The sequence below is a fragment of the Cucumis melo genome, chromosome 12 (genome assembly GCF_025177605.1).
Source record: "Cucumis melo cultivar AY chromosome 12, USDA_Cmelo_AY_1.0, whole genome shotgun sequence".
NCBI lineage: Eukaryota > Viridiplantae > Streptophyta > Magnoliopsida > Cucurbitales > Cucurbitaceae > Cucumis > Cucumis melo.
Genome location: NC_066868.1, coordinates 2,828,112 through 2,851,532, shown reverse-complemented (window position 1 = coordinate 2,851,532; position 23,421 = coordinate 2,828,112). Strand labels below are relative to the sequence as shown.

The following is a 23,421-nucleotide window of genomic DNA, read 5'->3' as shown; positions in this document are numbered from 1 at the left end:
AAAATGGATAATAAGACAAAAGAATATTCTTAAACAAAGATGGTGTATACCAACTTAATTTCCAAAACTAAAATGTTTATCAAAGAGTTCTCTTAACTACAAACAAATTAATAATTAAAGTAACTAATTTTAAAATTTATTGAAATGTTAAATCTGACACAAATATAAGTACCATAACTAAAATGAAACAAGTCTTAAACTACATGTTGACAAATACAACGTAACATGAACAAAAATGAAATAGTACATTAACCTATTAAATTAAACATCATTGTTAAATATGCAGCAAAACTCAAAACACCAACAGAATCTCTGGAAACAATTCTCTATGATGATCATTTCAAATAGATTCAAAGCCTTGATTAAATATGGCAACAAAGGCTTCCATTTCCTTCCTTTTCTTAACAATACCAATCTCCATTACCACGTCACTATTTCTACCATCAGTCAAAGAAAAAAGATATGGTGATTCAGCTGACACAATCTCCACTCTCTTTGGCTTTCCAAATCCAAAATCAGCACTATAAACTCCAAATCTTGGTGAACCAGTTAAAGAAATGACTTGTATTTCTGAATAATCATTTGTCATTTGACAAATTGTTGACACCAAATTCTCACACCAATTTAAAGGTCCATCATCACAATTTTTAATAGCTTTTGAAATCTCATCACAAGCCAAAATGATTCCATTTTCCCTCAAAACTTCAGACCTTTCAAGACAAACAAACACACCAACCACACAATTCCCAAAGTAATTCAATGGCACTTGTGGCTTTAAACGAGTTCTTACATCGGTTGGAAACCCAAAAAATAATTTCCCTTCTTTTAAACCTTCTAATTTGGCTGTACAAACACAAAGATAAGCCGTTGCTATTACAAATGAAGATATATGAGAAGAAGAAGAATCAAAATTTTCATTTTTGCTCTTCTTTTTCAAGATCCATTCCTTTAGCTTTTGAATGTTTTGGTGTTTGAATTCTAAAGTGCTTCTAATTAAACCATATTTTTTGGGGGGGAATTTAAGGTTCAAGCTTTTGTTGTTGGGTCCTTCTAAGTCTTGCCATGCTTTTGCAATGAGTTTTTCGAAATCTTTTGGATCAGTTAGAACTGATCTATCATATAATGGCATTTGTTTGGGGGTTGGTATAGAGGATTCTTCAATGCAAATTTGAGCCCATGATTTGATGAATGAAGTTGAGCTTCTTCCATCTATGATTGCATGGTGATTGGTTATTCCAATGGAAAAACCTTTGTTCTGGAATTTAGTAACCTATATTGAGAATATAAATAATTAATTAATTGTGATCGGTGTGCAAATATAACAATCAAGTTTAAAAGATATAATACAATGCAAAATAAGTTATACATATAGCAAAACATTGGAGTAACCAATTACTAATAATGGTCTATCACTAATATTAAAAATATAATGATTAAGTAATTGGTACAGTTGCAAGTATTTCATAATTTATATTTGGCTTTCAAAGTCTATCAATGATATACAAGTGATATTACTAATAGAAGTCTATCACTAACTATATTCTTTCAGTGAAAGAATGTATCACTAATAGAAAAATCTATTACAATAGTATCTATCACCGACGAATATTTTATCTATAATATACATTAAACTTACTTATTTGGCCCTAAAAGTTATATTCACTGTAATAATTCTTATAATTACTCGTAATTAAATAATACCTTAATGGGTTAATACTTAACCATGCATTTAGTCTTTAATGCAGTACACATGTTTTTCCTTTCAATTTAGTCATCCTTTAAAAGATTTCAATTTAGTTCTTTTTTGTCTTCCTCAATTTAGTCTATGATGGTTAATGAATAATGTCAAGAAAATTTGTAGAAAGAAATATATTTAAATTAAATCAACAGAATTTGAAATTAAATTAAAGTCCGCTATATTTATAAATATTTTGATAATTTTTTCATTTACAATAATTTTTTTAAAATATTTTATCTTAATTTCATAAATGAAATACAAAACATAATTTTTGTTCATACAAATTCTAACACAACCGAACAAAATCATCTTTAATCCCATACAATTTATTTCTCATCCATATTCTTAGACATACTTTATTCGTAAGCATACATAAATTTCTGCAAACATTTTTTCTAAAACTTATAAAAACAAAAAGATAAATAAATTATTAAACAAACATTTTATTACTTGCAAATAAATAATTTATTATTTTCAAATGAATAAACATATTTGATCAATGATATTTTGAAGCTTATATTCTGTTTATATAATAGAAACATTTAGTCACCCGTCGAAAATATCTACATGTGGATGCAAATCTAATACCATATTATCATCTTCTTAAGAATTAGTGGTTAAGAACCTAAATAGCAATGCCTGCGGCACGATCATGAGAAACTGGCAATTGAGGAACAAGAGGATGAAATTCCGAAACTTCCCGAAACCCGTTACCAGAAAGATGATAAAAGTCCCCGTCGGACTCTGCCACCGTCATGGAAATGCCATCGCCTTCGACAAATTCAATGACGGGTACATCGGATTGCGATGACCAAACGAGGTTGCCAGCCAGAGGAAGATAGTGTTGAAGAGTAAGAGACAGAGAGCTCTTGAGTTTCGGAACAATGACGTCGTGAAACGAGATCTCATTCGAAGGAAGTTCATAGAAAAAAAGAAGTTGGTATGGATGAAACCTTAGCCACAATAAATCAAGGAAAGTGAGCCGAAGAGATGACGGTTCCACCGCTGTCGGAGGAGGAGGGACTTTGCAGACGTCAATTAATTTTAGAGAAAGAAAGTTAGCCATCGAAAACAAAAAGAAAGTGAGGATAATCGATTAGAGCTTTTCAAAACTTTGGGTTGCTTTAAAAGTCCAAAAACGACGGAAAAATTATACTGATACTGTATTTCAAAACTATTTAAATCTGATGTTGTTTTATTTTCTCTTTCCTTGGATTCTTTATTCTTTTTTTTTTTTTTTTCTCTTCCTATCTCCTTGGTAGACTCGTTCACTTCCTTTTTCTTTCTTCCTGTCTTCTTGGGCGAATCTTCACAAGACTCGCCTATTTCTTTTATGTTGTTTGTTTGTTTGTTTTTTTTTTTTTCATTTTTCATGTACTATTTTATTTCTTTATTTTATTTGAATTTTTATTTTTCTTTCTTAAAATTTGAATTCTTATTTTATTTAATTTACTACTAATTTATTTTCCTTTATGATAAACCTATTTCTTTTTATGAAAATTGATTCAATTTTATTATTATTATTGAAACTTATTAAAAAGTTGGAGTCTTTTCAAAAATATAAAAAAACGGAAAATTATTTACATTCTATAAAATAATTTCGAAAATGGAAAAAGACCAGAGACCCACCGTGTAAAATACCAAAAATGTCCTGTCAACGATGCGCAAATATATTTGGTAACGCGATTTGGTACATGATCGTTTAATTAATTGGGTACACGATCGTTTACATTTGTCTACACGATCATTTATATTTGGCTATCCCATATCTAAACCATTTTTTTTCAAAATTTGGCTACACGATCCTTTAGATTTGAGGTTCCAAATCTAAAAAAAAAAATTTCAAAATCTGGTATACAATTGTTTAGATTTGGCTACACGATCATTTAGATTTGGCTACACGATCATTTATATTTGCCTACACGATTGTCTAAATTTAGCGAATTTGGTATACGATCGTTCAGATTTGACTACATGACCGTTTAGATTTGGCTACACGATCGTTTAGATTTGGGGTAACCAAATCTAAACGATTTTTTTTTCAAAATTTGGTATAAACGATTGTTTTTCAATATTCTTTATACACGATCTTTTAATTTTGGTTACTCTGATTTAAATCTCTAACCAATTTTTTCAAGATTCTTTATACACCATGTGCGTAAAAAAGAAAAGAAAAAAGACGATTTTTTTCAATATTCTTTATACACAATATTTTAGTTTTTGGTTATTCTAATTTAAATGTCTAACCAATTTTTTCAAGATTCTTTATACACCATATGTTTAAAAAAGAAAAGAAGAAAGACGATACAATGAAAAAAAAGAAAAAGAAGAAACAGGAATAAAAAGAAATAAATTTAGTTACCCAAATCTAAAAAAAAGAAAGATAGAAGAAATCGCATAAGTAAGAAAGAAGACGATAAAAAATCGCAAAGAGGAGAAAAGAGTGAAAGGACAAATCTGGAATATTTAAAAAATGACTAAATTTATGGACTTTGTTACAGGGGTTGTAAATATTTTAATAGTTTGTTATCTTTAGGAAAGTTTCTCTAAAAAGATTGTGTTCTTTATATTTTTAAAATAAAAAAATTTCTTTCACCTTTTTTCTTAATTTTTCAATTTATGAATACTTATCGTTGTAATCCATTTGTTTTGTATTAATTGAAGGTCGTAAGTTTTTCATAATTGATTGAAGATTGGAAAATCATTAAATATAAAGTAGAATGTCTAATACAATAATTTAACAATTTTCATTTAATGAAAAAAAAAAAACAATCAATATGTTCCACAACTTGGACATCGTCGATTTTTGGTTGGTTGTCTTTACACTCTTTGTTGCTCTAGTTTCTCCTGATATTCTTGTTGTTATTGCTCATCTGGTTGCTCGAGTATCGGTGCAGGCAATTCGTAATACAAATATTCATTATGAAGATGATGGATTGGTCCCTAAATCCTAGTATCCTTGCCAAGTTTGATGATGATAGATCTACCTTTGTATTTTAATAATATCTTGTTTCGAAGTCTTTGACAATTGACTAACTTATAATATATTGTTTTAAATGCTAGCATCATCATTATTGGACTAATGTAACCAGTCTCGCTTTGTGCTTGTGTCACCGGAGGTACTTTTTTCAATTCATTAGGTTCTTACACTCGAGCACGTCTTCGTGAATTGGTGCAGAAACAATAGGTACATCGTACATAATGTGTACGTTCTCCATGTACCGTTCATTATCATTGCATGTATCTAGGACATGGTTGGGTCATTGACATGTAGAAGTCATGAAAGTATGCTATAGAGGAGAGTGGATCGGATTCGACCCAATTCCCTACCCACCCCTGCCGCCATCATCGTCGTCATCATCATCATCATCCCAATTCCCTACCCGCCCCTGTCACCATCATAATTATACATAACAACATTTTTTAAAAAATTTGCAAATATAACAAAGTTTATTAGTAATAGACTTCTATCGCTGAATGACTAGACTTCTATCGCTGAAAGACTCTTATGATTCCTCAGTGATAGGTCAATATTTGCAATAGAGTCTGTCATTGATAAACTTTTATCATTGATAGACTTTGATATATTTGCAATACTTTTAAAATGCATACTTAATTATTTTGAATCTAATTGCTATATTTATAACTATCTCTTGTTATTATCTTACGATGGTGAGGAAGGAGATTCAATCTTTCAACTCAATGATAGATTGTCATATCAATTATACTTAGCTAAACACACTAAAAAATATATTATTAATCATATAATAATAATAATAATAATATATTTGGTTTATAAATTTGTAATTAGAATAAAAATATAAAGTTGAGGTTTAGGACGTCGTTTTCTCATTGTCGTTCATGTTGAGGATTTTTGTATAATTTCAATACCCATGTGGAACGTGCATGAAATATTTAATATAAGCTCCACTTCAAGTCTTTGCTGTGTGAATCTACATATCAACATTAAATTAAAACCCTGTACACCTTTCAAGACAAACACATGCACCACAACATTATAATATCTACTCGAGAAATTAACCCACACATTCAAGATATATTCTTTGTTTCACGTGTAATATTAAATTATTTGATATTTAAGTTTCCCACTCCAATATACACTACAAAAGAATATAAGTTCCAAAAATACTTTAGTATAGCCAATTGAGATTGGAGGGTAAAGAAAATGTCATGAATGCCAAAATAATAATAATAATAATAATAAACGAATCTAACACTCCAAAATTTTGAGGTATTTTTCCAACCGAATTGTCTTATTTTACTAAGATTTTAATTTTTGGGTGTTTATTTAATTAAATTGAATAGTAGAAATTTTGTTAGATAATTTATAATTATATATTGAAGTGGAAATTTTAGAGTTAATTATCTTTGTTTTGTTTAATTAGGTTTAATTTATTGAACGTTATTTTGGATTTCATTGAATGGAAATTATGTGATTTTGTGAAAATTAGAATTAATTAAATAATGTGGGTGTTATTTAATTCAATTGATGGGTGGAAAATGGAAAGAAAAAAGAACAGAGAATTATATTTGTATTTTAAAAGAGAATAAAGATAAATTATTTGTTGAATGATAATTATTTGGAGAAAGAATATTTATTGAGGAAGAAAATAATAATTATATTTTGAAAAAATATAATTATTTGTAAAATTATAATTATTTTGGAAAAAGAGATAAAATTGATTGGAGGAGAATTAAATGAGAATAGAGAAGGATTTGGTTGTTTTAGAAAAGGAAATAAAAAAAAGAAGGAAAAAGGAAAAGAAAGATAATATTAATAACAATATGGGGTCTTTTAAAAAATATTAGAAAGCGGCAAAATATTTACTCTTGAAATTTATGTCATAAAACTCGTAGTTTGTAGTTTAAATTACATTATATTCAATAAAGTGTTTATTGAGGATTTATTAGTGAAAATAAAATATTATAATCTTGAATCCAATAAACTAAGATCTAGAGGCTATCTAGTCTAGACTTGAACTTTGAATCAAGTTGGAGTATATAGCCCAAACAGTCTATAGTGAATGAATAAAGTTGGGGGCCTTATTCTCGAAATGTTATGGTTGCGGCCCACTTTGTAGTTAGTACAAACGAAGTGATTCTGAATCGTTCATGTAGAGACATGGAAGTGAGGTCATCCTATGTAAAGAGTTTACATAAGATTGGAACCATGAAAGTCACTTTTAAGTTATAACATCGTTAACTATATAAACTGACCATTTCGATTATGATGACCTAGGTAACTTAATCTAAATCTGCATAAGTGAGGGCAGCTTAATGGCACTGGCCCAATAAGCCTCCCATTTCAGGGGTAAGATCGGGTGGATGGCAAGGGACATAGGGTGCAAGACGGAATTCACTCCTACCCGTTTTAGGGTTAGTAGATACGTTGTTCTCTTAAGAACTGAATCCAAGTTTTAAACAAGGGGTCTCACCTTCTCATTGGCCCAAGAGGGATTCAGTTTATAGGTTGGACTTCAAACCAATTGTTCAATAGTGGATCAGTGGGACTTAAGGAACAAGATGTAGTCTCAGGGGTAAAATGGTATTTTGACCCAATCGAGATTACGAACAACTTGTGAAAGATTAACTTACTGATTATGGTTATATCAGATGAATAGAAATAAATCTATAGCGAGAGAGTGCAACTATGAGACTTTAGTGGAATGACTCGTTAGTTAACGAATGTTGATTAGTTTGGTCTAAAAGGGTTTAGCCAGTTAATCTCGGATCGTTGGAGTCCATGATCTATAGATCTACTAGATTCCTCTGCTAGCTCATACGAAATTAACTTAGAACAACATGTTGGAATAATTTGAATTGTTTGTTAGGTAAAGAGAGAGAAATCCACACCTACAAGTGATATAGTTGTTAGTTATAGCTTTGAGCAAGAGCTTTATGTTTAAATGTGATTTGTATATTAAAAATATGAATAGAGATTCATATTCAAAAGCTCGAAATTACTGGAAATGGTCAAAGTTGTAAAAAGTCAAAATGTTGACTTTTAACTTTGAAAAATCAAACTTTGACCGGCTTTATATTCAAATGTGATTTGAATTTGAAAAAAATGAATACAGATTCATGCTCAGGAGGTTGAAATTTATCAAGACAGACAAAATGGTAAAAAGTAAAAATGTTGACTTTTGACTTAAAAAAAGTTAAAGTTTGACTTTGACTAGAATGGTCAAATGACCATTTTTCCCTTGACCAAAGTTAGAGGAAAAATCCAAAATTTTGTTGGATAATTCTACTAACTCTTAGTGGGCTATGTGGAAGCTTATAGTAATGACACCAAACCCACTAAGAGAATGAAATGGTGATTAATTCCACTAAATGTTAGTGGAATGCTAGATGTTGAGATTTTGGCCAACGAATTGCATGCAATTTTGCATGTAATTAGGTTATAAATAATCCTCTTTTCAAATTGAAAAAGACTTTTGGTCATTTGATTTTCAAAACATTTATTTTTCCTCTTTTAAAATTAAACATATCTCAACCTGATTCCCTCAAAATTTTCACATCTCCCTCTAATTCCTTCATTTAACGGGTCCCACAACCCTGTTCTAAGTTTGGAGATTAGCAGATCAACTCTAGTGGCGGTCCGGTTCGAGTTCGGGAGAAGATTTTGAGATTTCGGAAAGCTACAAAGGTATGTTTTCTTTGAAACCTAATTTAGTGTAGTTAGGGTTATGTTTAATGCATGTTAATCTCTAAGTGTTTAGATGCAATTAGAGTAAAATTCGATTCGTTTTTTTGCTGCATATGTTTGTATCTATCATTTATACCGTATAGAACAATTCTAAAAACGAAAAAAGCCCACAGGCCCATTATGAAAAATATAAAAAATGGTCCGTCAACAATGTGTGCAATATATTTGGTAACACGTGTAATATATTTGGTACACGATCGTTTGATTTGGTTATGTTTGGTGCACGATCATTTAGATTTGTTTGTTTAGATTTTGGATAGCCAAATCTAGACGATGTAAAAAAAGAGAGGAAAAGAAGAAAGATGATGCACGCAATGAGAAAAGAAAGAAAGACGATAGAAATAAATCAAATTTGGTTATCCAAATCTAAACGATGTAAAAAAAAGAAAAGAAAAGAAAAGAAGAAATATGGAAAGAAATCGCAACGGAAAAAAAAAAAGAGTAAAGGAAGAAAGACAATAAAAAAATTGCAGAGAAGAGAAGAAAGATGGAAGGACAAACCTGGAATATTTAAAAAATGGCTAACTTTATGGGCTTTGTTATACCGACCGTAAATATTTTAGTAGTTTGTTATATTTATAAAAATTTCTCTAATAATAATGATATTATATAATTATTAATTATATATTTAATCTTCCCTTCTCGTTTTTCGTGCAACTAGCATAATATTCTTCCTCACTTCATAAAAGGATTTTCTTCTCGCTAATGACCTCTACTCTTTGTTCACGCTCAGACCACGTCGCCGACAGCCAATGAACGCAGCCCATCGTTTTTGTCCGAGCCTACCTTCCGTCGCGTCAACGAATCCGAGGAAGTCGTCCATCTCTTCAAACTTTCATCCAGTCCCCTAGGGGTGAGCTGTCTCTCCGTACCTCGTTTTGTCGTCGTCGAAGCCCACTACTGGAGTTTTGCTTGATCGTCGCGTTGTTGCTTCCCATTCCAAGTGATTTTAAGTCGATCCTCTTCAAACCAAGCCGCGAGTCGTGCGTACATCCTCTCCCCTCCTTCCTTTACCAAGCCGACATGAGCCGTCCCCTTTAGTCGAGCCACCCAGCAGCATTTTGTCTTCTTTGCACCTATTTTGAGCCATTTGGTGGTGAGTTTTTAATGAGTTTTGGGTATATTCATGGATGTTAATTTTTGGACCCTAAATAAATTAATTTAGATTTAATTTGGAGTTTTTATTCCCTTAAAGGTTCAATTGGCTAAATTGGAGGAATTAACTTGTAGAATTTTCTCCGAGTCAAGGTTGAATTGGTTTCAAACCTCAACTTTGGGTCAGTTGATTTGAAAGAATGTTGGGGACAATAGCTAATAAATTTTATTAATTAAATTATTGAGTTTTCCCTACTGTTTAAGATTTGTTCGTTCGAAAAATCTTTGACTGTCAACTAGCAATTAATTGTTTTAACTAATCTCAAGGTAAGAGATTCTAATACTAGACATTTGAACTCAATTTAAGAGACAACATGTGTTTATGAATTATGCATTGATGATAGCTAAAATGCGTTGTTAGTTAAGTAAATGTTAACTGATGTAATATGATGATTAAGCATGATTTATGGATTTCATCGCTTTATGGACTATTATGACTATTAATTCATGCCATGTTATATTGATTGTTACATGCCTTTGATTTGTGGTGTGTATGTTAACTTTGTCTGTTTAAGCTTTTTACCCCACATGTATTGTGTTCTTATCTATGGGGTTACTCGCACAACTAAGGGTGTTCTTACCAGACTACTTGCACGATAGGGGTGTACCTACGGTTCACATGCATGATTAGGGATCAATTATACTATGTATACGGGGTCACTCGCACGACTAAGAGTGTTTCGAAAAGATCACTCGCATGATTAGGGGTGTAACCACGTATCACGTATATGTTTATAGAGTGCGTACCTACGATCACTCGCACGACGACTAGGGGTGTTCCCACAAGATCACTCACATGATATAGGGATGTCCGTACGGTCTCACTCACTCAGGTGTGCTCCATTGGATGCACAATGTTATGATTATGTTCCTAACAAAAAATTAACAAATCAACTAGTGGGACCAGTAGTGGGTCTCTGACTGGGTATATTTATATACTCACTCTTCTCTATATTTAATATTTCAAGCAAAGGTAGAGGATCTGGAAAGCTGATGAGAACAAGAAGGATTTGTGACATGCTATATGGGGGCTCAGTTAAGCTTCCGTGTCTATATATCAGTTTTCATTATTTTAAATTTTAGAAATTTTATTTAATGTTTATTTATTTATTTTGTTTTCTTTAAAATTGTTAGAATCAGTGAGTCATATTTTCCGGTTATTGTTATTGGTTTTGTTGATTTATGTCTTTCTAACATTTATTTCATATTAATTTTATAAAAATTTAATGTTTCTCTTTTAAAAAAAGTATGATATTTATATTTTAAGAATGACATTAACTTAACTTAAAAGTTTGGGTGGTTACATTAGCCCTTATTACATTTTCTCTCTTGATTCAGTTTAGTTACTCCCATGGCTTCCAGGACCAAGGATGTTGCTGCTGGTATATTCCTAATTTCATTTCTATTAATTCCAATCCATCATATATATTCATATACTGTGTCCTAAATTTTAGGTGTTGGGGTTAATTTCTGGGTTTTTCTTTAAACATTTATAAAGGGGTTTTTCTGTTCAAGTTTATGTTTTCTATTTAGGCTTTAATTTTGATCGCCTGGAAATGCATATCAATGGTTATTAGGAATTGTGTTTTTTTGCTTAATATAGCCTCTCAATTGGATAATAACTTTGATGAAGTTAAAAATTTTAGTGGGAAAATGAGACGATAATTTTCGTCCAATCCAACGTCGATCTCAGAAGTGACAATTAAGCTGCAAGCTGCCTTAAGCTTTAAATGTACTTTTGCTAGTTAATTGAAGCATATCATAGTGGGGATCATCTCCATTTCTACAGTTTTCTATATTTGAAAGATGTAAATTATTCCTGTCATTTTAGTGATGTATAAACTTCTAACTTTCCTGCTTTTTCAGGGGCTTCTATAATCCTTGAAGAGTTAGCAATGGAGGTTGGATTGCATAATGGTGTCCTAAATGTGGTTCATGGTACTAATGTGAGTTCTTTATCTATCTTCGTGTAGCACTTTTATTTTCTCACATGGTATTCGTAAGTGTTCACAAGCTTACAACTCTATTGTTAGATGCGGGAACCACACCCATTAGATTTAACGGCTATTTTAAATGTGTTGGCTGTTAATTGATTTGCTTGCAGCTTCAGTAAAATGTTATTTTAATTGTTGTGATTTTTCTTCATGATGTTGTTAATGCCATTTGTGATGACGAAGATATGAAAGCAATATCATTTATTGGTTAAAATATTGTAAGTTATTTTAAGTTCTTAATTGAAATAATCAATGATAATTGTTGTTTTAAGTTTTTAATTGTTGTGATTGAGTTTGTTTTAGGGTTGTGCAGGTTTTGGATTTTTGGAGAAGAAGATAATCAATGAAGGGGGAAGTACAATTGGAGTCATCAATTGGGCTATAACAAAATTCAGTAGAAGTCATTTGTCTTGGTTTCAGACTTCTGGAATTGGAATCCTCTAGGGCCTAGCCAATTTCATTTTAAGGTAACTGAAATATGTTGGCAGTAGAATTGGAACTGGTAACTGATGAGTAGTGAAAATTATTCTCACCTTTTCATATCCAATTTATACTACAACTATTTTGTAATTGAACTCATATGAGATCCTTTCCAGTCAAGATCTTGAAATCATTCGCTCTTCTCAAAGGCCAGAATGCAGTCATGAAAGTTATCAGAAAGTTGCAAACATAATGCAGTGATCTGAAAAACATTTCCCTTTCCTAGTGTCATATTTGGTAGGACATCAGTTGCACCTCCCATTTTTAATGAACATTTCATATTTGTTTTGAAAATATTTTCCTTTTCGGTTCTCTTAAAATATCTGCTTCTTTCACTAGTACAAATTTGGGTTTTAACGACACTAGTAATCAAAATATTGTCGTTAAAAATAAAAAAGAATGGAAGTAAAATATGTCGTTAAAAATAACAAATGCAGAATTATAACTTGGGTTTGTTTTGTAAAAACACAATCAAGAAATTTAAACTTGAATATGGTTGGCTAAAGGGAAGCTTAGGTTATTAGTAATTTGTAGCAAAAAGATCGAATGTGACATTTTCGACCACAATAAAAACAGATCCTTCTGAAAGATTTAACAGGTTTGTTGGTAATCACAGTAGTACCAGTTTGTTCAGTTTTTACTAAAGCAGGGACAAATCTTACTTCAGATGTAAACTTGACACTTTGCATGGAGGCATCAAAACCAAGACCATATTTACTTACACCATTCTCTCCTGAGTTCAGAATTGAGTCTAAGTTGTCAGTATCTGAATTTAGCATCTTCACAGACTTGATTGTCTGATCATACTCATTCTAGACCTCTTTCAGTTTCACTTTCAAAGATGATATGACTCCCATCAATCGTTCATTTTCTTCAAACAAATCTTGAATTCTCTCTTTTTGAATAGCTCTGGCTTTCAAGTCTTCCATCCTCAGCATCTTGAGTTGTTCGAATGTTAGATCTTCATCTTCATCATTGACAGCACACTCACTATCATCATCAAGACTGATATCTGTTATGCATGTTGTGAAAGCATTCATGCTATAGATACCATATTTTGACCATTTATTTTTTACATTTACTTTACTTTATTTTATTTTATTTATTTATTTTTATTAAATTAAGTTGATTTGAATTTGAATTTATTTAAAAAAAGAAAAGAAAACAGTAATTAAATTTCATATCTTTTCCCTGTTTTCTCTCAACGACTTCCAGTCCTACGATTTTCCCTCTCCCTCTCACAATTCTCCCTCGATCCTCCCTTTCCACGATTCTCCCTCTTCACGATTCTTCCCACTTTCCCACTATCACAAACACGATCCTCATGATCTTGCAATCTAAAAAAAAAAAAAAAAAGCTACCATCTCAGTGCCCTATAAAAAACAGAGAAAAAAAGAGAGAGAGGAAGATTTCTTTATTACTAGAAGGAGAGATTAGTTAAAAGGGGAAAAGCAAAAAAAAAAAAAAAAAAAACTATTCAGCCAAGGTAAGTTTTTTAGATTGTTCTTCCATTCTTCAAATTTAATTTGTTTTTAATTCGTTAAATTGATTTTGTTCCTTCATCAAATTTTATCTAGATTGTGTTTAATTTTTTTTAGGGTTAGGGTATTTTAATTTTGTTAGGTTTAGACTGAGTCTATTTCTCATTAGCCTCTGTTTTGTATTCTAATTTTGTTGGGTCAAACCAATTGGATATTGTTGCATCAAATTTTGCCTAAGTTGTACTGTGTTTAATTTTTTTTTAGGTTTAGGGTGTTTTAATTTTGTTAAGTTTAGACCAATCGAATCTATTTTTCTTTAAATTATGGCTCTTTAGGTTAAACCAATAGAATACCAATAGAATAGTGTTACATCAAATTTCTCACTGTGTTTAATTTTGTTAGGAATACTATCATATCAAATCTGCTTGTGTGCTTTAATTTTGTTAGGTTTAGGTCATTTGAAAATGGTTACATCAAATTACCTATGCTTTAAATTTGATTTAAAGTAAGGCATTTGATTAAAATTTGTTAAATGTAGAGTTTAATTTGGTTGTTTTTACTGATTATTAAGTATGTTTGATATTGATTGATTAGATTGGTTGAATGACAGATTACTTATTTCAGCACTGTATATTATTTGCTTTCCAAATATTATTTCTCAAACATTATATATTTCTAATGGAGTATATTATTTCCAATATTTTATTTTTGAATATGTAGATAGCATCTCCAACTTGTATTATTTGGCAACATATATTGTTGGTTGTATTATTTGTCATATTTGCCAACTATTTTATATTGTATTATTTATGGGAAATAGTAATGTTCATCTATGGATTTTATGGTTAAAATTCCATAAATACATGAAATTTCTCAATTTTAAAAAGTTAATAAATTATTTTTAAACAAAATATATCTAAAAATTTTATATTTTAGAATAAGACTGAGTAGTGTTTTCTTTAGAATTCATTAATTCTTTAGATACATGAAATTTTCCATTAAAGGCCTATGATGGAGATCAAAATATCAAAGTTTGACATTTTAATATTCTTGAGGTAAATAAAAAAATCTTTTTAAATAAAAATTAAATTTTATTTTTCTAATGGCTCTCATGCCACCCATATAATCATCAATTCAAACTTAGTTTTTTAGTTATGAATTGATAACCATGGGACATTTAAAAAATATCAAACAAAAAACTTTATTTTGTGAACCTCGTTAATTTAGTTTAAAAGATAAATTTTGGTAATCATTTTTATGGGTGTTGTAGGGTGCTAATACCTTCCCTACACACAACTGACTCCCGAACCTTAAATCTGAATTTACGTAGACAATTTTTTTTTGTGGTGACCAATCACACCTTAATATGATTGGTGGCGACTCCAAACCTTTTAGATATTAAAGATTAAATGATAGGGGATGTCGGCCGCTCCGCGTCGCGATCGCGTCGCAACACATGCCATGATTCACTTCATCATCATCGGAGTCCTCATCAGACAAGGTAGCATAATAGTTTTTCTTTTGTCTTCTGAGAAAAGTGGGACATTCAGCCTGATAATGACCAAATCCCTTACATTCTCTACACCTAAAGGATCTCCCTACATCTTGCTTTTTCTTACAATGGTCACTGTTTTTTCTTTGTGAAAAATCATTGACTTTTCTTGTAGAGTTCTCACCATCGTATCTATCTGTTTCAACTGTTTTTCCAGTCGTATTCATACTTTTGAACTTCCTGGCCATCTTAGAGAATTGTTTTGTTAAGTGAGCTATTGACTCATCCTGATTCACTTCATTATCCAACTGATTTTCAATAGTTTCCTGTTCATATCCAGATGTAAAAGCAACCATCTTACTTTTCTTGCTTTCTCTATTTAATATAGCCATTTCAAAAGTAAGAAGCGATCCAAATAGTTCATCTAGCTTTAAAGTTGTAATATCCTTGGCTTCTTCTATGGCAGTGACCTTCATGTCAAATTTCCTTGGTAGAGAACGCAACACTTTATGAACAATTTTAGACTTAGGTATATTTTCACCAAGTAGTAGAGAATCATTAGCTATCTCCAGAACCCTCTCGTTATATTTAGAGACAGATTCATCTTCAGTCATTCTCAATGCTTTGAATTTTGAAGCTATCAACTGTAGTATGGATATCTTTACTTTAAAAGTTCCTTCATATGCAACTTCCAATATTTTCCATGCTTTCTTTAGCAGTAGTGTAGAAATTAATTAGTTTGAACACGTTTAAATCTACACCATTGAGAACTGCATTAATAGCTCTAGCATTCCCAACTGAAGCTTGTTCTTCAGCATCTGTTCAGTCAACTTCAGGTTTTGGTACTGAAACTCCATCCACAAGAGCTCTCCATGCTTTTCCATTTAATGTTTTAATGAAAAATATCATACGAGGCTTCCAATATGAGTAACTTTTTCCATCTAGTACAGGAGGACGCGAAGCTGATGGTCCCTCTCTTATCTCCATGATCTAGCAACCCGCTCTGATACCAATTGAAAAAATAATGTGAGATAATCAATTTAATCCTTCAGTTAATACTAAAGTTAATAGCTAGAGGGACAACATAAGAGATAAACACAATAAATTTGATAATCCAATTCGACCAATATTGCCTACGTCTGGGGAGCTGTGCACAACCCTGATGAGTAATCTTTAATATTCACTTAAGTCAATATACATCATTACAACATGTAGTGATCTGTTCAATTGTATGACTTAATAGCATGTGTCTTGACATCAGACTCTAAGCTCCCCCTGAATGCTTGAATTACTATTCTCCATGATGTCACTACAAGAAATATGGCCTTTAATGTCAGGTGGAAAAAATGAAAAATGGGCTTTAATGTTGGTTTTCAAAAGGCGGACGTTTAATGTCGGTTTTAATCCGACATTAAAGAATAATCTTTAATGTTGGTTTAAAACCGACATTAAACGTCCGCCTTTTAAAAACCGACATTAAAGCCCTTTTGTAATTTTTTTTATTTTTTTTAATTTACTAAAAAATCAAGTTTTCCTCTCTCTTACATTACTACACTTTCCCATGCATCTTTTCCTTTCTCTCTAGTTTTTCAATTTCCTTTCCTTCTCTTCTCAATAGCACATCTCACACCCTCTCTTCTCCGAATTAAACAGATACGACCTCACCAATCGAGCCCAAACCTCGCGACCACCGTCCTTTTGTACAATCCTCGTCACCACCATGCTCAGTCTTCACTACCATCCACGAATCTCCAACTCTGAAGACCATGACTGCCAACTGTCTAACCAAGTCGCGCCACCACCGTTGCACCGTCCCAGATCTGGCGTTTCTTTGGTACTCTGTTGTGTTTCTTTCGTAGATCTAGCTCCATCTTGTTCTCTATCGACCTCTCAAAGTTTGTAGATCGATAAATCTAGTGTAGGTCTACACATTGATTGTGATAGTACAAGAGAAAGGGATGTATATATACATTGAGATTGCCCATAGATAATGCTTGTCAATGTTTTTTCCCCTATTTAGCTTATTCAAATTTTTCCCTATAACTTTTCAATTTTCGTACCGTGTTTCACTTTGAATTTCTTTATTTGTTTATTCACCAATAACTCAAAAATTCTTTTATAAGCATGTAAACGATGATAAAGAGAATGAACAGTAGAAGCAATTACATGAAGAATTTATTTTTGATGCTAAAGGAGGTTTGGTAGATGAAAAACTTCTTTTCTTTGCTCAACAATCACAAAGATGCAAAGGCAAGCCTGGGTGAGCAAAAAATGTAATCTTTTTGTTGGACGGGGACGATATATTAAACTAATGCTTTCAAAGGTTAGCCAACTTCCTAACCCTTTCATTCGAGATATGTGAATTTAATTTTGGTGTTGAAGCACATTTTTCTATTGAGTGTCATATTTTGTAGGGTCTGTTAAGAGGTTAGCGTTGATGAAACCCTTAGAGCAGCTGCTCCATATCAAAAGTTTTGAAAGGTAAATGATGTTCATGTGAGTTTTTTCCCACTTTCTTGTACGACATCAAGTAGCAATGAGAATGAGATTAGATCAGTTTGTCGTAATGCCAATTCAGTTTGTTATCTTTACATAATTACTTTGAATATTCACTTTTTGAGCTCTAGATCATATTACAAAAGTGGAGTATAGTGGTTTGAATCTCCAACTTCAAAGAAAGAAGCAAACAGAAACTAAGACAATGGGTCGTGTTGGTTCATCTACACAATTCTTTGGGTTGTGAAAAATTCTAGTGAGTTTTCTTCACTTTTTTTGTAAGATAAGAAGCAGTTATTAAAAGGAGATTGGATTAGCTGTAATGGTCATTTATGGTTTTTTACTTTGTTCCATAATTCAAAGCAATTCTATGTTCAAAACACTTTATGTATTCACTTTTTGAGCTCTAGTTTTTCTTTAAGTTTGAGTCATCAACATCAAGCAAAGGAGGTACTTTGAACTTTAATGGAAATCACAAGACAAGATGCATAAACAAATATTTAATTCCTATGAAGTATGAAAAGTTAATGAATTGGTATATTGATATATCTAAGTACATGGAATGAATGTTGGAGAAGGGTGTAAATTATTTATATCTTACCTCATTCTCTTTTATAAATGACTCACACATTTTCTTCTCCTAAGGCATTTATGGACTAATTAATCAAAGAAAACTAAAGTGATGAAGGAGAAAGGGTTGTGCTGAAGCTAAGTATCACAAGATGGGAAGGTAAATAAAGTGTCTATTGCACATTTAAGTTCTTGATCTTGAACCTGTTGTATTGGGTCAAAATCTTCTTTCAATATCATATTGTCCAACCTCAGCATTGGTTCTTCACTGCACAGTTCAAATGAGTCAAACATTTTAGATTTTATTTTTCAATTTTGTCATCAATTCATTACAGCCTGACAATTTACCATTAGTCCGATATAATGTTAATCAATTTGGTTCTTTGAAAGCAAATAAAAGTCCATACTCTGCTTTACCACTTGAAGCTTCTGAACTAGGACTTAGGCTGTGTAAAGTAGTTTTGAACCATTTATGAAAGGTTAAAAATGACATGTTTTGAAAAGAATAGGTACACTTTTACAGCAAACAGTAGAATTTTAGGATAATTTTTTCAATTTAGCAAAAACAAAGATAAAAAATTATAGCTTGCCTCTTATAAATTTTTTCAATTTAACTGGGGAGACAATTCTTGTCAGGTCAAGCAAAGCATCAGTTCGTAATGGAAGTTGCTAGTGGATTGAGACTTTATCATATTCCATTTGGGTTTCATAAGATGAAGTTTCTAAGGAGTTTGAGGATTGTAATTTCAAGCTTATTGTGGCCATGGTACTATTGTTTGAGCTTTATGAGTAAACCATGTTTATAAGAAATTATTCCTCTTGCTAGGCCTATGTTGTTTCCATGACTATCCTTTGTTTAACCATAGTTGTACTCTGTAATTTGGCTTTTTACATCTTTGACATTGATTTATTGCAAAGATGGGGAATTGATTATGATAGCCACTGAGTCTAATTTACACTTAATTTCCAATCACAGGGTCAACAAGATCTAATATTCTTGGAGAGACTGTGGTCAACATGACAAATTACACAGATTCCAAATCTTCATCTACAATCTCACTTCCACTGAAGGAAATCATTTTTATTTAGAGGTATTTGACTTGTTTCAAGTCTATAATTTCATTATTGTATTGTTTCTGAACTTTTTATTTCATATGGAAAACATTAATTTTATATCAGTTGAGCCTGAACATAATAATTTTTTTTTTTTTATGATGGTTTTGAAATAAGAGTGCAGAGAATGAAAACCTAATTCTTCAAGAAACAATTAGGCAGAAAAGATGAGATATTTTGAGCTGGAAAAACAATGGCAAAGTTCAAGATGTGGTACTTGCTCCAAGAAAGATTGTGGCGAAGTAGATTCATCTGTCGATGTAGCTTCAAATTTTGAGTTAAATAGTGGTTTAGAGGAGCACAGATTCAACGATTCTGATGAGGTGTGCTTGCAGAATTATTTCCTCTTTCTCCTTTTACTATATTATGATATGATGACATAATGTTGTTTTTGTAGTTAATAGTGTCTATGCTTCCTTTGGATTTGAGTCCCTTTGTTTTTGACCTTCTTTGCATTCCAATGGATAAACTTGTTGGTAATAGATTAGATGATTCTAGTGTACTTGATGTGAATTGTGAAATGAATTGTATTTCATTTTTTCAATAAATGGTTAATATTGCACAATATGGAAAGATTTTTGCTTTAAGTCATATGGTGATAAACTTGAAATCCACAAGATCAATGTTTCTGCTTCTAAACTTCACAAAACTGCATTTTATGGAAATATTTAATTTTCTTTTCATGTTATCTAGAGTTGCTTAAAACTTGATGAAGTGCCTTGATGAAGTTGAAGAGGCAAAGACCACTCCTAGGAATAAGTGCAACACGATGAAAAAACTTACATGTTTGTAGGTTGTCATGACTACTTTTTAATGTGGAAAATACTATAGTACATCTTTAACAATAACATCTTTTAGAGAGATGAACTATGAATACCTGCTAAAATCAAAATGTGGGTAATCAAAACTTTTAGGGTGACACTATTATCATAAGTGTAAGATAATTGGAAGTTGGAAACCTTTAATGTTTTTACAAGCTATTCTGATTCAATGAAATAGGCTTTCCCTTAATAAGTGGGGTAGGCGGAACATCCAAATGAGAAGGTTTCGGGCGAGTCAGTGGCTGTCAAAATTATTATATGTTATGTTGGTACTTCATATTCCTTTATGTGCAAGAGAGTGACATTGGTAAGTCATCACAATTTTAAAGTAGTTTCAGTGTTAATATTGTGTTCTCTTTTATAGTATTGATCTGGTAGAAGGTTGAAGACTGGGAAGGTTGAAGGTTGAAGCAAGTGACATTAGTAATATTGTGTAGATAGCCAGGCGATCGTTGAAGGTTGAAGACTGAGAAGACATTTAGGATCTTTTATTTAGTCTTGTATTAGGATCTTGTTTCATGTACTATTGTAGATAAACAAAATATTAAGATTTCCTTTTGTGTATACAAATATTATAGTTTCTAAAGTAATATTAATTTTATTTATTTGTTGGAGTGAGAAAAAAATATATATCTACATGGACTCAATGTTGGTTTATAAAAAATGGACAATAATGCAACAATTAAATAAAAATAAATTTGTAAAAATGGACCCAAAACAAGGCTTCAATGTCAGTTTTAAACTGACATTATTGGAGATCTATAATGTCGGTTATAAACCGACATTAGGCATCTTTAATGTCGGTTTTAAAACGACATCAAAGCCTAACCGACATTAAAGGGCTTCAATAACACTATCAAAGATGTCGGTTTAAAACCAACATTAAAGGCTTTTAATGTCAGTTTTAAACTTTTAATGTCGGTTTTAAACTGACATTAAAGAGGCCTAAAACGACATTAAAGCCCAACCGACATTAAAGGCCTTTAATAACACAAGCAAAGATGTCGGTTGCTAAGTGACATTAAAGGCCTTTAATGTCGGTTTTAAACCAACATTAAAGGCCAAATTTCTTCTAGTTTGTCTGTCTTCAGGCTCCTCCTGAACACATGAACGGATAACTTCGACGACTTCTTTAAATCCCTTGAAAGATCTTAGTGATCACACATACCACTGTCTCGTCTTTTACATTACTCATCTATATTTTCAACATAGATCGACAAGATGATCTTATAGTCATAAGATCCTTATACCTTTTTGTTTCGATAGTCAGCAACTAGTTCTTCACAAACAAAACCTTCTGCAGTAAAAGAATCTTTTCCACTTTTTCTTTTTCGCACACTAAGTCCTCAATATACCAACCTATTTATACACAGATATATTATATGTATAAATTAACAAAATTCCTAAAATAATGGAAAATCACTAGAACAAATCTGGCCTTTAATGTCGGTTGGAAAAAATGAAAAAAGAGCTTTAATGTCGTTTTTGAAAATGCGGATGTTTAATGTCGGTTTTAAGCCGACATTAAAGCTGGAGCTTTAATGTCAGTTTAAAACCGACATTAAACATCCTTGTGTTGAAAAGCGACATTAAAGCTCCTTTTTAATTTTAATTTTAAATTTTTATTTTATAAAAAATGACTTTCTCTCTCTTACTTTACTCTTTCTCAATCACCCACACGATTTCATCCTTCCAATTTCTTCTTCACACTCCTCATTCTCATCTAACAATCTTCCCTTTCTTCTCCGAAGAGTCGCTGGCACCACCACCACCATCGTCCCTCGTGCCCAGCTCGTGCCCGCCACCACCGCCGTCACTCCTCACATTCTTCAAACACTGATGTTGCTTTGGGGTTTTTTGCTTTGGGGTTGTCGACGAAAAGAATGGTAAGTTTGAATTGGGAATTTTGAACTTCTGTTCTTTATTATATTTCTATGCCCTCATCATTTTGAACTTCTGTTCTTTATTATATTCACAACTGTGATTGTACTACTTCTCAGGTTTGTTTTTGCACAAATCCAGTTTGGCTTGTGAAAACAAGAATGCAGCTTCAGAGTCCTCTTCATCAAGCTCAACCTTATTCTGGGCTATATGGTCTGCCTTCTGTCTTTCATTAAATTAATAATAATGTGTTCTTTGGTTTGTTTACGAAGTACTGGCCTTTCATCGTTTTCTGGATATTCTCTAATCATTGGATCTTGTCCCTCAGGTTTTGCAAACGTTCATTGCTCCGTGAGTCACTTGATGATTCATTGATAGACAAAATACCTGGTCGGCAAACTGATCGGAAGACACTTCTTGGGGAATTGAATTGGATTTTCACAGCTGTCACTGATACAATTGCATGGAATGTTCTTCCACATGGTAGCTTTCAGATTTACTCAACAAATGCCGTCCTTTTTCTTTCTCATCATAGCTAATATGTTTTCTTGGTGCAGATCTATTTCAAAGGTTGTTCAGACAGGATTTGTTAGTTGCCAGTCTGTTCAGAAATTTTTTGCTTGCTGAGTGGATTATGCGGTCTGCAAATTGTTCTCCAATTTCACATCCAATGTTACCTCCAACCCATCAGCATCACATGTGGTAGAGTTTGAGAAACGTTGATTATTAGGTCTGTTAATGTTCAATTGGTTCATTGACTGACCCATCTGTGGTTCTGCTTCTTTCAGGGATGCATGGGACATGGCTGCCGAAATTTGTCTTTCTCAACTTCCAGCATTGGTTGAAGACCCCAACTTGGAGTTTCAGGTCAGTTTTTCTTCACATGTGTTTTTATTGTATCAAAGGTCAGATCTTGGTATGTGAAAGTGTCTTTACCATAAAGGCAACGAGCCTAATTTTATTTACAAGTGAAAGTTATAGAGGGATATCCATTATATTTTATATTACATGCAAGGTCAGGCTCTCTAATTGAACTCACAAAATGCTACCCCTATGTTAGTTAATTATATAGGAGGGCCTGTAGATGCTAAATGATACATCAATATTATTACCTAACATGAATTCAAAATGAAACATGACAATTTGCTAATTCAAACATTTCCCTCTGATGTTCTGCCTTTCTGTGGAATACTTTATTATTTCTTTCTAAGTGCTCTTCGGTATTTATTTGTTAGCATTTAGAAATCATTTTAAGCTCCTTAGATATTAACCTTAAAAGGGTGGTCATGTAGCAACTTAAGTAAATTTCCATCCAAAATGAAACCCACAAGAATTTCAATATTTTCCTGGGCATTTTGCTTCCTTTCTTAGACCAACATGGTTATTTTCTGTCAGCCTTAATTAATAACTCTTGGAGCCCATCAATTTTAATGCTACAGTCTTGTTGACCAAATCTCCCTTCCACTACCT

At 32.0% G+C, this 23,421-nt stretch overlaps 1 protein-coding gene across 1 annotated transcript; it reads right to left on the bottom strand.

The window, feature by feature from the left end:
- Nucleotides 1–340: 340 nt before the first annotated feature.
- Nucleotides 341–3,021, bottom strand: LOC103497185 (phenolic glucoside malonyltransferase 1-like). The gene is made up of 2 exons (XM_051080301.1): nt 2,367–3,021; nt 341–1,270 (listed from the first exon to the last, which is right to left on the bottom strand). The coding sequence occupies exons 1-2, from the start codon at nt 2,802–2,804 to the stop codon at nt 341–343; spliced, it is 1,368 nt and encodes a 455-aa protein (XP_050936258.1). The 5' UTR covers nt 2,805–3,021.
- Between the last annotated feature and the right edge of the window lie 20,400 nt (nt 3,022–23,421).